This window comes from Leucoraja erinacea, chromosome 9 (genome assembly GCF_028641065.1).
Source record: "Leucoraja erinacea ecotype New England chromosome 9, Leri_hhj_1, whole genome shotgun sequence".
NCBI classification, from domain to species: domain Eukaryota; kingdom Metazoa; phylum Chordata; class Chondrichthyes; order Rajiformes; family Rajidae; genus Leucoraja; species Leucoraja erinaceus.
Genome location: NC_073385.1, coordinates 69,277,093 through 69,292,051, shown reverse-complemented (window position 1 = coordinate 69,292,051; position 14,959 = coordinate 69,277,093). Strand labels below are relative to the sequence as shown.

Sequence of the window (14,959 nt, the reverse complement as noted above, 5' to 3'; positions counted from 1 at the left end):
ACCCAATGTCTGCCACAGACTGCGGTGGAGGCCAAGTCATCGGGTTTAAGAAGGAACTGCAGATGCTGGAAAATCGAAGGTAGACAAAAGTGCTGGAGAAACTCAGCGGGTGCAGCAGCATCTATGGAGCGAAGGAAATAGGCAACGTTTCGGGCCGGAACGTTGCCTATTTCCTTCGCTCCATAGATGCTGCTGCACCCGCTGAGTTTCTCCAGCACTTTTGTCTATCAAGTCATTGGGTATTTTTAAAGTCGAAATTGACTGGTTCTTGATTAGTAAGGGCGTCAAAGGTTATGGGGAGAAAGGCAGGAGAATGGGATCGAGAGGGAAATTAAAGGGTGGGGTAGACTAAAAGGGCCGAATGGCCTCATTCTTCTCCTATCTCTTACAGTCTTAAGCTGAACATTGGTGAGGGAGAGAGAGGGAGAAAGATAATGAGGGAGAGGAGAGAGAGAGATAGAGAGGAGGTGAGTGAGGGAGAGAAGGAGTGAGAGAGAGAGAGAGAGAGAGAAGGAGGAAGTGAGTGAGGGAGAGAGAGAGAAAGAGTGAGTGAATGAGAGAAGGAGAGAGAGAGAGAGAAGAAGTGAGTGGTGGAGAGAAGGAGAGAGAGAGAAGGAGGAAGCGAGTGAGGGAGAGAGAGAGAGAAGGAGAGAAGGAGTGAGTGAATGAGAGAGGGAGAGAAGGAGAGAAGGAGGAAGCGAGTGAGGGAGAGAGAGAGAGAGAGAGAGAGAGGAGAAACGGAGTGAGTGAATAAGAGAAGGAGAGAGAGAGAGAGAGAGAGAGAGAGAGAGAGAGAAGGAGAGAAGGAGTGAGTGAGTGAATGAGAGAAGGAGAGAGAGAGAGATAGTGAGTGAATGAGAGAAGGAGGGAGTGAGGGAGAGAAGGATAGAAGGAGTGAGTGAATAAGAGCAGGAGTGAGAGAATGAATGAGGGAGTGAGGGAAGGAGGGCGAGATTGAGAGTGTGAGTGGGTGTGGGAGGCGGTACAGCCACCGACCCAGCCACTGCCCTGTGGCCGGGATTCCCCGCCCCGCTCACACACACACACACACACAGCCCCGCTCCGCTCCGCTCCTCCCTCTGCCCTGCCCCGCTGTGTGTGTGTGTGTGGACGCGGACACGGCCGGGCTGGGCTGGGCTCGGAGCGGGGAGAGACCGGGCAGCGGTCGCTGGATGGGGAGCGGGCGGACCATGGACGGCGGCAGCCTGTACGACACCTCGTCCCTGCTCCACTTCTGCACCGGTAACTCACCTCCTCTCCTCCCTCCTCTCCTTCTCTCCCTCCTCTCCTCCCTCCTCCTTCTCTCCCTCCTCATCCTCCCTCCTCCTTCCCTCCTTCCCTCCTTCCCTCCTCTCCTTCTCTCCCTCTTCCCCCTCACTCCCTCCCACTGCTCTCCCTCCCTCCCTCCCTCCCTTCTTCTCTCCCTTCACCTCCTTCCCTCCCTCCTTCTCTCCCTCTCTCTTCTCCCTCTCTCACTTCCCCCGTCTTCTCCCTCCTATCTCTCTCTCTCCCTCCCTCCCTCCTTCTCTCCCTCCCTCCCTCCCCCTCCCCTCCCACACTCTCCTCTCTCTCCCTCCGTCCCTGTCTGTCTGTGTCTCTCTCTCTCTCTCTCTCTCCCTCCTCCTCCTCCTTCCTTCTCTCACTCCATCCCTCCTTCTCTCCCTCCCTCCCTCCCCTCCTTCTCTCCCTCCTCCCCCCCCCTCTCTCCCTCCCTGCTTCTCTTTCTCCTCTCCTCTCCCTCCTCTCTCTCTCCTCTCCCTCCTTCTCTCTCTCCTCTCCCCTTCCCTCCTTCCTTCTCTCCCTCCTTCTATCCTCCTCCCCCTCTCTCTCCCTCCCCTTCTCTCCCTCCCTCCCCTCTCCTTCTCTCCCTCTCTCCCTCTCTCCCTCCCTCCTCCTCCTCCCTCCCTCCTTCCCTCCCTCCCTCCCCCCTCACTCCCACTGCTCTCCCTCCCTCCCTCCCCTCCTCCTCTCCCTCCCTCCCTCCTCCTTCTCCTCCTTTCCCTCCCTCTCTCCCTCCTTCTCCCTCCCTCCCTCCCTCCTCTCTCTCCCTCCCCTTCCTCCTTCCTTCTCTATCGCTCTCCCTCCTCTCTCCCTCCCTCCCTTCTCTCTCTCTCTCCCCCCCCCTCCTTCTCTCCCTCCCCCTCCCTCCCTCCCTCCCTCTCCCCTCCCATCGCTCCTCCCTCCTTCTCCCTCCCTCCCTCCCTCCTTCCCTCCTCCTCTTCCCTCCCTCCCTCCCTCCTCTCCCTCTCCCTCCCTCCCTCCCTCCTTCTCTCCCTCTCTCTTCCCTCCCTCCCTCCTTCTCTCCTCCCTCCCTCCCTCTCTCTCCCTCTTCTCCTCTCTCTCCCTCTTCTCTCTCTCCCCCCTCACTCTATTCGCTCGCTCTCTCTCTCCCTCTCCTCTCTCTCTCCCCCCTCCTCTCTCTCCCTCTCCCCCCCCCCCCCCCCCAGTGGGTCTGTATCTCCACCCTGTGTAATGATGGGGGTGCTCTCTAAAGATCCCGCCAGGTGAGGTGGGAAACACTGATGGTTGTCGTCTCCTCCAGCCCACCCTCACCTTCCACTAGTTCTGTGTTTGACCCTGCTCAGTCCCTGTGCTCAACCAATGTATTTGGTTGAATGGTTGAATGGTTTAATGTTGTACTGTGTTCATTCCTGTATATGATCGGATAATGGGTGTGTCTGTTATAACAAAACCGAGGGGCCTTTAACGAGAAGGCAGCAGCAAATGACTGTGTTTGCAGTGTTGGTGCTGATTACATTTAATTTAGTGGTGATAGTTTATTCCTGACTCCAGTGCCAGATCCATTAACTTGTCCAAACACCAGTTGAACAGGCAGGCTAAAGTGAGATTAGTTGGAGTTTGGTCACCTTGAGAGTGGTCCTGAGCAATTATCCTCTTCATTGGAGACCCTTGGACTATCATTGTTTGGACTTTATTGGACTTTGTCTTGTACTAAATATTATTCCCGTTTTTCCCTTTATCCCGTATCTGTACAATGTGGACGGCTCGATTTTAATAATGTACGAGACTAAGTGGGACCCGTTGTGCCCCATGTTCACACGGGAGGGCTGGTCCCCCAACGCAATATTCCACCTCTCCACCAATTCCAATATTGGTGGCCAGTGGTGGGCTTTCTGGAGCGCTAGTATGGGTGTTGTGAGCTGAAGGGACTGGTTTCCAGAGGGCTAGTATGGACATTGTGGGCCGAATGGATTTTTGGGCTGGCAGCTCAGTCACTCAGACCTGGTGGGCTGGCATCTCAGTCAATCATGGCTGGTGGGCTGGTAGTTCACTCCCGGCTATTCCTTGAAATACCATTTCAAGCAGAGTGCAGGCCACCAAATTCAAATTCAATTTCATTCAGAGAGTGGTGAGTCTGTGGAATTCTCACAGAGAGTGGTGAGTCTGTGGAATTCTCTGCCTCAGAGGGCGGTGGAGGCAGGTTCTCTGGATACTTTCAAGAGAGAGCTAGATAGGGCTCTTAAAAATAGCGGAGTCAGGGGATATGGGGAAAAGGCAGGAACGGGATACTGATTGGGGATGATCAGCCATGATCACATTGAATGGCGGTGCTGGCTCGAAGGGCCGAATGGCCTACTCCTGCACCTATTGTCCATACCATTTCAAGCAGGGTGCAGGCCACCAAATTCAAATGCAATTTCATACCATTTGGGCTTCATACTCCCGGCCCCCCGGATTGCTGATTGACAGACGAGAGGACCAATCAGCTGATCTCAAGATTTTTTAAACATTCATAACTTTTTTAATTTTCATCGATCGGAAAAATCCTCGGGGCTGCTTCAGCAGAGGAGCGTTTTTTCTAAAATCAATATACAGCGCAGACAGGAAGTGGTCAAGATGAGACTTTTAGTTTTGTAGATAGTCTTTCCGCTGACTGGTTAGCACGCAACAAAAGCCTTTCACTGAACATCGGTACATGTGACAATAAACTAAACATAAGTAGAATGCTGTGCATCAAAGTGGTTCTGGTAATGAGAGTGGGCGCTTGCGTATTCAAACCGTGTTGTGAAGAGAGTTTTGCTACACCACGTGTGTAGGGAGGAACAGCAGATGCTGGTTAATGCAGAAAATAGGCACAAAGTGCTGGAGTAACTCAGCGGACCAGGCAGCATCTCGATGCGAAACGTCACCTCTTCGTTCTCTCCAGAGATGCAGCCTGACCCACTGAGTTACTCTAGCATTTTGTGTCTAAAAGACCATGTGAATGGCCTTGGTAAATTTGCTGTGTTTAAGGTGCTATATGAATTCAAGCTCCTGTGGGCTTAGAACAACAAATTATTATTTGTGATTGTCGTTGGCATTTATACTCCTCTGTAAGTCATAGTTTCCTCAACATTCAAAGTGGACTTAATTCTGAAACAGACTTTGCTTTGGACTTTAGAGATACAGCATGGACATACAACCTTTCGGTCCACCGAGGCCATGCCGACTAGCGATCTCCCCGTACACATGGCACTACCCTACACACACCAGGGATAATCTTTGCAGTAATTAGTTAACTTTCAAACCAGCACCTCTTTGGAGTGTGCAAACTATGAAGAGAGAGATCTCCGTCATTCGGACAGAACATGGATAGGTGATAGAAACATAGAAACATAGAAATTAGGTGCAGGAGTAGGCCATTCGGCCCTTCGAGCCTGCACCGCCATTTAATATGATCATGGCTGATCATCCAACTCAGTATCCCGTACCTGCCTTTTCTCCATACCCTCTGATCCCCTTGGCCACAAGGGCCACATCTAACTCCCTCTTAAATATAGCCAATGAACTGGCCTCAACTACCCTCTGTGGCAGAGAGTTCCAGAGATTCACCACTCTCTGTGTGAAAAAAGTTCTCCTCATCTCGGTTTTAAAGGATTTCCCCCTTATCCTTAAGCTGTGACCCCTTGTCCTGGACTTCCCCAACATCGGAAACAATCTTCCTGCATCTAGCCTGTCCAACCCCTTAAGAATTTTGTAAGTTTCTATAAGATCCCCTCTCAATCTCCTAAACTCTAGAGAGTATAAACCAAGTCTATCCAGTCTTTCTTCATAAGACAGTCCTGACATCCCAGGAATCAGTCTGGTGAACCTTCTCTGCACTCCCTCTATGGCAATAATGTCCTTCCTTGATTTGGAGACCAAAACTGCACGCAATACTCCAGGTGTGGTCTCACCAAGACCCTATACAACTGCAGTAGAACCTCCCTGCTCCTATACTCAAATCCTCTTGCTATGAAAGCCAACATGCCATTCGCTTTCTTTACTGCCTGCTGCACCTGCATGCCTACCTTCAATGACTGGTGTACCATGACACCCAGGTCTCGCTGCATCTCCCCCTTTCCCAATCGGCCACCGTTTAGATAATAATCTGCTTTCCCGTTTTTGCCACCATGTGTGTTCAAGAAGGAACTGCAGATGCTGGAAGATCGAAGATACACAAAAATGCTGGAGAAACTCAGCGGGTGCAGCAGCATCTATGGAGCGAAGGAAATAGGTGACGTTGCGGGCCGAAACCCTTCTTCAGACTGATGGGGGGTGGGGGGGAGAAGGAAGGAAAAAGGGAGGAGGAGGAGCCTGAGGGCGGGGGGATGGGAGGAGACAGCTCGAGGGTTAAGGAAGGGGAGGAGACAGCAAGGGCTAGCAAAATTGGGAGAATTCAACGTTCATGCCATCCGGACGCAAGCAACCCAGGCGGAATATGAGGTGCTGTTCCTCCAATTTCCGGTGTTGCTCACTCTGGCAATGGAGGAGACCCAGGACAGAGAGGTCGGATTGAGAATGGGAGGGGGAGTTGAAGTGCTGAGCCACCGGGAGGTTCAGGTTGGTTATTGCGGACTGAGCGGAGGTGTTTGGCGAAACGATCGCCCAACCTCCGCTTAGTCTCCCCGATGTAAATCAGCTGACATCTAGAGCAGCGGATGCAGTAGATGAGGTTGGAGGAGATACAGGTGAACCTTTGTCGCACCTGGAACGACTGCTTGGGTCCTTGAATGGAGTCGAGGGGGGAGGTGAAGGGACAGGTGTTGCATTTCTTGCGGTTGCAACGGAAAGTGCCCGGGGAGGGGGTGGTACGGGAGGGAAGGGAAGAATTGACAAAGGGAGTTGCGGAGAGAGCGGTCTTTGCGGAAGGCAGACATGGGGGGAGATGGGAAGATGTGGCGAGTGGTGGGGTCACGTTGGAGGTGGCGGAAAAGGCGGAGGATTATGTGTTGTATTTGCCGGCTGGTGGGCTGAAAGGTGAGGACTAGGGGGACTCTGCCCTTGTTACGAGTGGGGGGATGGGGAGAGAGAGCAGTGTTGCGGGGTATGGATGAGACCCTGGTGCGAGCCTCATCTATGGTGGAGGAGGGGAATCCCCGTTCCCTGAAGAACGAGGACATTTCCGATGCCCTGGTGTGGATGTTTTGGCTTTTTGTTTCTATGCTAGCATGGTGTGAATCTTGCAGTGACAGACTGGTTTAGTGTTGTCACCATACCACGATATAGTGGAAAGAGTTTGTTTTGTGTTTCATCAGGCACATCATAGCATCCATGAGTAGATCAGGTCGAGCAAAGAGAACATAAACAGAGATTAAAAAATATTATTGCAGCTGCAGAGAAAGTGCAGATAAAGATAACAAGGGTTGAATCAAGGTAAATTGGGCGTAGTCAGAAATACGTACTTTATATATTAGATAGACAAAAAAATCTGGAGTAAGGAATAGGTGACATTTCGGTTGACAAAAATCTTCAGACTGAAAAAGTGTCTCAACCCAAAACGTCACCTATTCCTTCTCTCCAGAGACACTGCCTGTCCCACTGAGTTACTCCAGCTTTTGGTGTATTTTTTTTCGGTTTAAACCAGCATCTGCAGTTCTTTCCTACACTTGACATATGAGCGTCTGTGGACGAGGCTGACAACAGCGGTGAAGATGGTGTTTTTGAAGAAATCGGGGACTGCGGATGTTAGTTTACTAAAAAGACACAGAGTGCTGGAGTAACTCAGCGGGTCAGGCAGCATCTGTGGAGAAAATGGATAGGTGACGTTTCACAGAGTGCTGGAGTAACTCAGCGGGTCAGGCAGCATCTGTGGAGAACATGGATAGGTGACGTTTCACAGAGTGCTGGAGTAACTCAGCGGGTCAGGCAGCATCTGTGGAGAACGTGGATAGGTGACGTTTCACAGAGTGCTGGAGTAACTCAGCGGGTCAGGCGGCATCTCTGGAGAACATGGATGGGTGACGTTTCACAGAGTGCTGGAGTAACTCAGTGGGTCAGGCAGCATCTCTGGAGAACATGGATAGGTGACGTTTCACAGTGTGCTGGAGTAACTCAGTGGGTCAGGCAGCATCTGTGGAGAACATGGATAGGTGACGTTTCACAGAGTGATGGAGTAACTCAGCGGGTCAGGCAGCATCTGTGGAGAACATGGATAGGTGACGTTTCACAGAGTGCTGGAGTAACTCAGCGGGTCAGGCAGCATCTGTGGAGAACATGGATAGGTGACGATTTCGTGCGGGACCCTTCCTCAGACTTTTTCATCCTTTTCCACCAGAGATGCTGCCGGACCCGTTGAGTTACTCCAGCACATTGCGTCTATCTTTGATATAAACTAACATCAGCTGTTCGTTGTTTCTACATTGAGGGAGAGGTCGTTGTCTTGACACTATGTTACTAAAATCTCTCTCTCCATCCTGTACACCTTGTTGTCCAAGATCTGGCCCAGTACAGTGGTGTCATTCATTGGAATTCATTGCCACAGACGGCTGTGGAAGCCAAGTCAATGGATATTTTTCAGGTAGAGATAGACAGAATTCCGGATTAGTACGGATGTCAGAGGTTACACACACAATACAATGTATTTGTCACTTGAACCTCATAGAGGCTCAAACGAAATGTTGTTTCTGCAGTCATACATACAAGAAAAAAAGACCCAAGACGCAACACAATTTACACAGACATCCATCACAGTGCATCTCCTCCTCGCTGTGATGGAAGGCAAAAAAACTTATCTCTCCCCTGCACTCCCCATTCCCCTCCCGATGTCAGAGTCAAAGCCCCCGGCGGGCGATGGTAATTGTCCCGCGGCCATTAAAGCCACTCCGGGTGATGCAAGGCCACGTCCGGGTCTTGTTGTTGGAGCCCCCGGCGGGCGCTAGCAAAGTCCCACAGCCATTCCAAGCCACGCGGGGCAGTGATGTAAGGCCCCGCTCCAGGTACTCTTCAACCCGGGAGAAGTCGCCGTTGCGGAAGCCTCGAAAAGCGGTCTCCCAGCAGGGACCCGCGGGCTCCCAGTGTTCCTGTCCACCGGCCCTGCGTTAAGCCTCCGAATCTCCGGGGGTCGGGTCGCAGCAGCGCGCCACCACCGCTCCACCTGCTCCGAACTCGGCCAGCTCCGCGATGGTGAGTAGGTCCGCAGCTCCGCGACTGGAGCCCCGGGTCGTTCCTGCTGGAGGCCGCTCCACGTTGCTCAGCCCCAACGACAACGGAGACCCGACAAGGAAAGGGTCGGGTTCTCCGTGCAGGGGATAGATTTTAAAAGTTTCACCCCCCCCCCACACACACGCACACACACACACACATACACCGTCAATAAATAAATAAATAAATAAAAACTACATTAAAACGGGACAAAAAATAACAAAAAGACAGACGGACTGCAGAGGGCCGCTGCGACGTGAGTCGTTACGGGGAGAAGGCAGGAGAATGGGGCTGTGAGGGAGAGATCGATCAGCCGTGATTGAAGGCTGGAGTAGACTTGATGGGCCAAATTCTGCCCCTATCATTTGGCGCGGGGGAGCTGAGATTCCCCCCTGCTGTGGGAGCTTGATCGCCCCGGCGCGGAGGGTCCCGACCACCAGCAACGGGAGCCAAGATCGCCCCGTCAACGGAAACCTCGAGGTCCCCGACCACGGGAGAACACAGAGGTTGTACATTTTTCCCCCTTCCCTCACAGTGAGGAATGTGGAGGAGTCACTGTGGTGGATGCTCATGTTAAAATGTATTTTGTGTGTCTTGCTGTTTTTCATCAGTATAACTGTATGACAAATACATTCCTTGTAGATGTTGCAAAACATACTTGGCCAATAAAGCACGATTATGATTATAACTTATGAATGTGGAGTTAGAGTAGTATTTGGCTGCACCATGTGAATCTACAGGGACCATGCTACAGGAAGACTGACACAAAAAGCAGGGGTAACTCAGCCGGCTGGTGAGCCCATGGTATGGATGATATTTTGTCACCTGCCCTCTCTGATTGTCCTACTGTGTTCTATGGGTCGGGGAGTCGAGGATCCAGCTACAGTGGGCGTTCTGACCCCTTGGTCCTGTAGTTCGTAGATGAGCTCAACTGGAGTTGGTAGTGTTGAAGGTGGAGCGACAGTGAATGAATAAGATGGACACAGAGTGCTGGAGTAATTCAGCGGGTCAGGCAGCATCTCTGGAGAACATGAATAGGCGTTGTTTCAGTTTGGGACTCTTTTTCAACATGGATTGGTGACATTTTAAAGCAACATCTATCCATGTTCTCCAGAGATGCTGCCTGACCAGCTGAGTTTCTCCAGCACTCTGTGTCTTTTTATTTGTAAATCAACATCTGCAGTTTCTTGTTTTTGCATTGGCTGCATTTTAGAGTTTTGGACTTTGGACTTTAGGGCCTACACGGTGGTTACCGCCAGAGATCCGAGTTCGATCCTAACCTCGGCTGCTGTCTGTGCGGAGTTTGTACGCTCTCCCTGTGACCTGTGTGGGGTTTTTCCGGGAGCTACCTTTTTCCTCCCACACTCCCAAGGGCCAGTCCCACTGTACCAGGTATTTCAAGAGCTCTCCTGAGTTTAAATAAAATCAAACTCGTGGTAAGTATGTAGAATGTACGTAGCGGGTACGTCGGAGCTTGGGGACTTCTCTTAGCGGCTCGTAAAGCTAACGGCAGGTACTCGGGAAACGCAGGAAGCTCGTGAAGATTTTTCAGCATGTTGAAAAATGTCCACGAGAGCCCCGAGTACCTACGAGCGGCCATTACCATCATTCTCTGAGTTCAAATCAGGGGAAACTCGGGAGAACTCTTGAATTATCTCGTACAGTGGGACAGGCCCTTAAGACCATATAACCATATAACCATATAACAATTACAGCACGGACACAGGCCATCTCGACCCTTCTAGTCCGTGCCGAACACGTATTCTCCCCTAGTCCCATATACCTGCGCTCAGACCATAACCCTCCATTCCTTTCTTGTCCATATAACTATCCAATTTATTTTTAAATGATAAAAAGGAACCTGCCTCCACCACCTTCACTGGAAGCTCATTCTACACAGCCACCACTCTCTGAGTAAAGAAGTTCCCCCTCATGTTACCCCTAAACTTCTGTCCCTTAATTCTCAAGTCATGTCCCCTTGTTTGAATCTTCCCTCCTCTCAGTGGGAAAAGCTTATCCACGTCAACTCTGTCTATCCCTCTCATCATTTTAAAGACCTCTATCAAGTCCCCCCTTAACCTTCTGCGCTCCAAAGAATAAAGCCCTAACTTGTTCAACCTTTCTCTGTAACTTAGTTGCTGAAACCCAGGCAACATTCTAGTAAATCTCCTCTGTACTCTCTCTATTTTGTTGACATCCTTTCTATAATTGAGCGACCAAATGCGGAGGCGACATTAGGTCTGTAGGTTAATTGGCTTCTGTAAAATATCCCTAATGTGTAGGATAGAACTAGTACGCGGGGATCGCTGGTTGGCGAGGACTCGATGGGCCGAAGGGCCTTCGTCCGTGCTGTCTGTTTAAATTCTATAAGTCTAAAGCACAGAAACTGGCTCTTCGGCCCAACACTTGTTGGAAGATGTTGCCATTTAATGTTCCCATTTGCCCACAAAGATGGTAAATGAAACCAGTTGCTGCTTAAAATCAACCCTCAACCTTGCGATGTTACACTGTGACAATCGATGTTGCAATTGTCACAATGTGACCACATGGATCAGGCGTGTGCATGCGTGCGTGTATGCGTGCGTGTGTAATAGTGCTATTGCTACAAATATGTTTATTTAACTTTGCATTTATCATGTCCTTTTGGAGAAAAAAATGATAAAAAGGAGCACATTGTATGCAATTGCAGTACAGGCATCACAGAGCTACATAGCAGGGAAACAGGCCCTTCGGCCCAACTTTCCCATGCTGACCGACATGCCCCATCTACATTTGCCTCACCTGCCTGTGTTTGGTCCATATCCCTCTAAACCTGTCCTATCCATGTACCTGTCCAAATGTATTTTAAATGTTATTGGTATGTAGTATGTATTGGTATTGTAAAGCGAATGGTATGTTAGCTTTCATAGCAAGAGGATTTGAGTATAGGAGCAGGGAGGTTCTACTGCAGTTGTACAGGGTCTTGGTGAGACCACACCTGGAGTATTGCGTACAGTTTTGGTCTCCAAATCTGAGGGAGGACATTATTGCCATAGAGGGAGTGCAGAGAAGGTTCACCAGACTGATTCCTGGGATGTCAGGACTGTCTTATGAAGAAAGACTGGATAGACTTGGTTTATACTCTCTAGATTTTAGGAGATTGAGAGGGGATCTTATAGAAACTTACAAAATTCTTAAGGGTTGGACAGGCTAGATGCAGGAAGATTGCTCCCGATGTTGGGGAAGTCCAGGACAAGGGGTCACAGCTTAAGGATAAGGGGGAAATCCTTTAAAACCGAGATGAGAAGAAATTTTTTCACACAGAGAGTGGTGAATCTCTGGAACTCTCTGCCACAGAGGGTAGTCGAGGCCAGTTCATTGGCTATATTTAAGAGGGAGTTAGATGTGGCCCTTGTGGCTAAGGGGATCAGAGGGTATGGAGAGAAGGCAGGTACGGGATACTGAGTGGGATGATCAGCCATGATCATATTGAATGGCGGTGCAGGCTCGAAGGGCCAAATGGCCTACTCCTGCACCTAATTTCTATGTTTCTATTATAGTACCTGCCTCAACTACCATATACTTGTTCCAAACCCCCACCACCCACTGAGTGGAAATGCATTCCCTTACGTTCCTATTAAATCTCTCATATTAAACCCATGTCCTTGATTCTCGATTCACCTACTCTGGGTTAAAGACTCTGTGCATCTACCCGATCTATTCCTCTCATGATTTTGTACACCCCTGTAAGATCACCCCTCATCCTCCTGCGCTCCAAGGAATAATGTCCCAGCCTGCCCAACCTCTCCCTGTAGTTCACACCCTTGTGTTCTGGCAACATCATTTGGTGATGTTTCAGGACCACATCATATATTGTAAAACCTCTGATATAGCATCACCAGACACACACCACAAAACATAAATAAAGAGTTGGAGAAGAAAAGTCATCGGAAAGTGGAGAATTCCACCCGAACATCTCTGCTTCCAACTAGTGACTGGCTGCTACTGAGGATAGAGACAAAATGCTGGAGTAACTCAGCGGGACAGGCAGCATCTCTGGAGAGAAGGAATGGGTGACGTTTCGGGTCGAGACCCTTCTTCAGACAGAGCTTTGATTTTAAAACACTAATGATTGGACGGAAAACCAAGAGAGTAGAGAACTTTGTTGTTCTGAGGCGTTGCGAAAGAATGAATTCATGAATTTAGAATTGGGTGCAGAGAAGATTTACGAGGATGTTGCCAGGACTCTAGAGCCCGAGCTATAGGGAGAGGTTGGGTAGGCTGGGACTGTATTAATTGGAGCGCAGGAGGATGAGGGGTGATCTTATAGAGGTGTATAAAATCATGAGAGGAATAGATATGGTGAAAGCACAGAGTCTCTTGCCCAGAGTAGGGGAATCGAGAAACGGAGGACATAGGTTTATGGTGAGGGGGTAAAGATTTAATAGGAACCTGAGGGGTAACTTTTTTACATCTAGAGTGGTAGGTCAGGTCTATGGAGCGAACTGCCAGAGGAGATTCAGATTCAGATTCAATTTTAATTGTCATTGTCAGTGTACAGTACAGAGACAACGAAATGCATTTAGCATCTCCCTGGAAGAGCGACATAGCAACGATTTGAATAAATAATAATAAGTGTCCGGGGGGGGTGGTGATTGGCAGTCACCGAGGTACGTTGTTGAGTAGAGTGACAGCCGCCGGAAAGAAGCTGTTCCTCGACCTGCTGGTTCGGCAACGGAGAGACCTGTAGCGCCTCCCGGATGGTAGGAGGGTAAACAGTCCATGGTTGGGGTGAGAGCAGTCCTTGGCGATGCCAAGGAGGTAGTTGATGCAGGGACTATCCCAACATTTAAGAAACAGTTATGCCCCTCTCCCACTTAGGAAACCTGAACGGAAACCTCTGGAGACTTTGCGCCCCACCCAAGGTTTCCGTGCGGTTCCCAGAGGTTTTTGTCAGTCTCCCTACCTGCTTCCACTACCTGCAACCTCCGGGAACCGCATGAAAACCTTGGGTGGGGCGCAAAGTCTCCAGAGGTTTCCGTTCAGGTTTCCTAAGTGGGACAGCGGCATTAGACAGGTAAATGGATAGAACAGGTTTGGAGGGATATGGACCAAACACAGGCAGGTGGGACTAGTGCAGTTGGGACAGGTTGGCCGGTGTGGGCAAGTTGGGCCGGTGGGCCTATTTCCACACTGTATCACGCTATGCCTGTAGATAGTATAATCAAGAACTTATTGCAAAGCAGAGGGCAATGAGTGATTACAAACAACCTCACACAGTACTTTGAGAGGCAAATTAATTAAGTAAAGGCTACCACATGTTTAGTAATGCTTTGGATCGAGACCCTTCGACAGAAACGTCACCTATCCATGTTCTCCACAGATGCTGCCTGACCCGCTGAGTTACTTCAGCGCTCTGTGAAACGTCACCTATCCATGTTCTATACAGATGCTGCCTGACCCGCTGAGTTATGGTGCAGCAGCATCTATGGAGCTAAGGAAATAGGCAACGTTTCGGGCCGAACCTTCTGGAAATAGGCAACGTTTCGGGCCGAAACCCTTCCGGGTTTCGGCCCGAAACGTTGCCTATTTCCTTAGCTCCATAGATGCTGTCTGACCCACTGAGTTACTCCAGCACTCTGTGAAACGTCACCTATCCATGTTCTCCACAGATGCTGCCTGACCTGCTGAGTTACTCCAGCACTCTGTGAAACGTCACCTATCCATGTTCTCCACAGATGCTGCCTGACCCGCTGAGTTACTCCAGCACCCTGTGAAACGTCACCTATCCATGTTCTCCACAGATGCTGCCTGACCCACTGAGTTGCTCCAGCACTCTGTGAAACGTCACCTATCCATGTTCTCCACAGATGCTGCCTGACCCGCTGAGTTACTCCAGCACTCATCCTTTTGTGTATTAACCAGCATCTGCAGTTCTTTGTTTCTACACAAGTTGGCGATATGCGGAGTACTGCCCTGCCGACTACAAATTCAGAAGGTTCATGATTAACTATCTTCTGATGATCTGTCCTTTGCACAGTGTACTCTCAGCGTGATTAGGTGCTGGCTGTAACGGGAGTAATTCCCAAATGTCAGGTTAATAATCACACTGGGTGGAGTGCGGAGTGACGGGGGGGAGGGGAGGAGTGATGGGGGTGTGGGGGGGGAAGGGGTAAGTGACCATGGCGGGGAGCGATTGGGGAGGGGGGGGGGGGGGGTGGAGGGGGAGGGGTGGAGTGACGGGGGGGGATAGAAGCTGTGGAAACCGTCACTGGATATTTTTAAGGCAGGGATAGACTCTTGTTTAGTGCGTGTGTCATGGAGAAGGCAGGAGAATGGGGTTGAGACGGAGAGATAGATCAGCCATGATTGAATAGCGGAGCAGATGTGATGGGCCGAATGGCCTAATTCTGCTCCTATCACTTGTGAGCACTTTGCTGATGGGGGATTGTGCTTGGGTGTGGCGACACTCTGCTGGACTGTGTGTGAGGCCAGACTTTCACTGTACATTGTGACCATGAAGCTCCATTGAACCAGATGCTGTCGGACCTGCTGAGTTACTCCAGCAATTAGAGCT

General features: G+C 50.3%; 1 protein-coding gene across 2 annotated transcripts in view; it reads left to right on the top strand.

Moving 5' to 3' along the window:
* The window catches only part of eml1 (EMAP like 1), a 276,638-nt gene that overhangs the window by 93,463 nt on the left and 168,216 nt on the right, over positions 1 to 14,959 (top strand). The window contains exon 1 of one of the 2 annotated variants that reach the window (XM_055641166.1): positions 1,072 to 1,242. The exons of the other annotated variant lie outside the window; for it this stretch is intronic. Coding sequence (XP_055497141.1) covers positions 1,173 to 1,242 — 70 coding nt within the window. The 5' untranslated portion in view covers positions 1,072 to 1,172. Of the gene's footprint in view, positions 1 to 1,071; positions 1,243 to 14,959 lie in introns of those variants that run through there. 2 annotated transcript variants of the gene reach the window in all.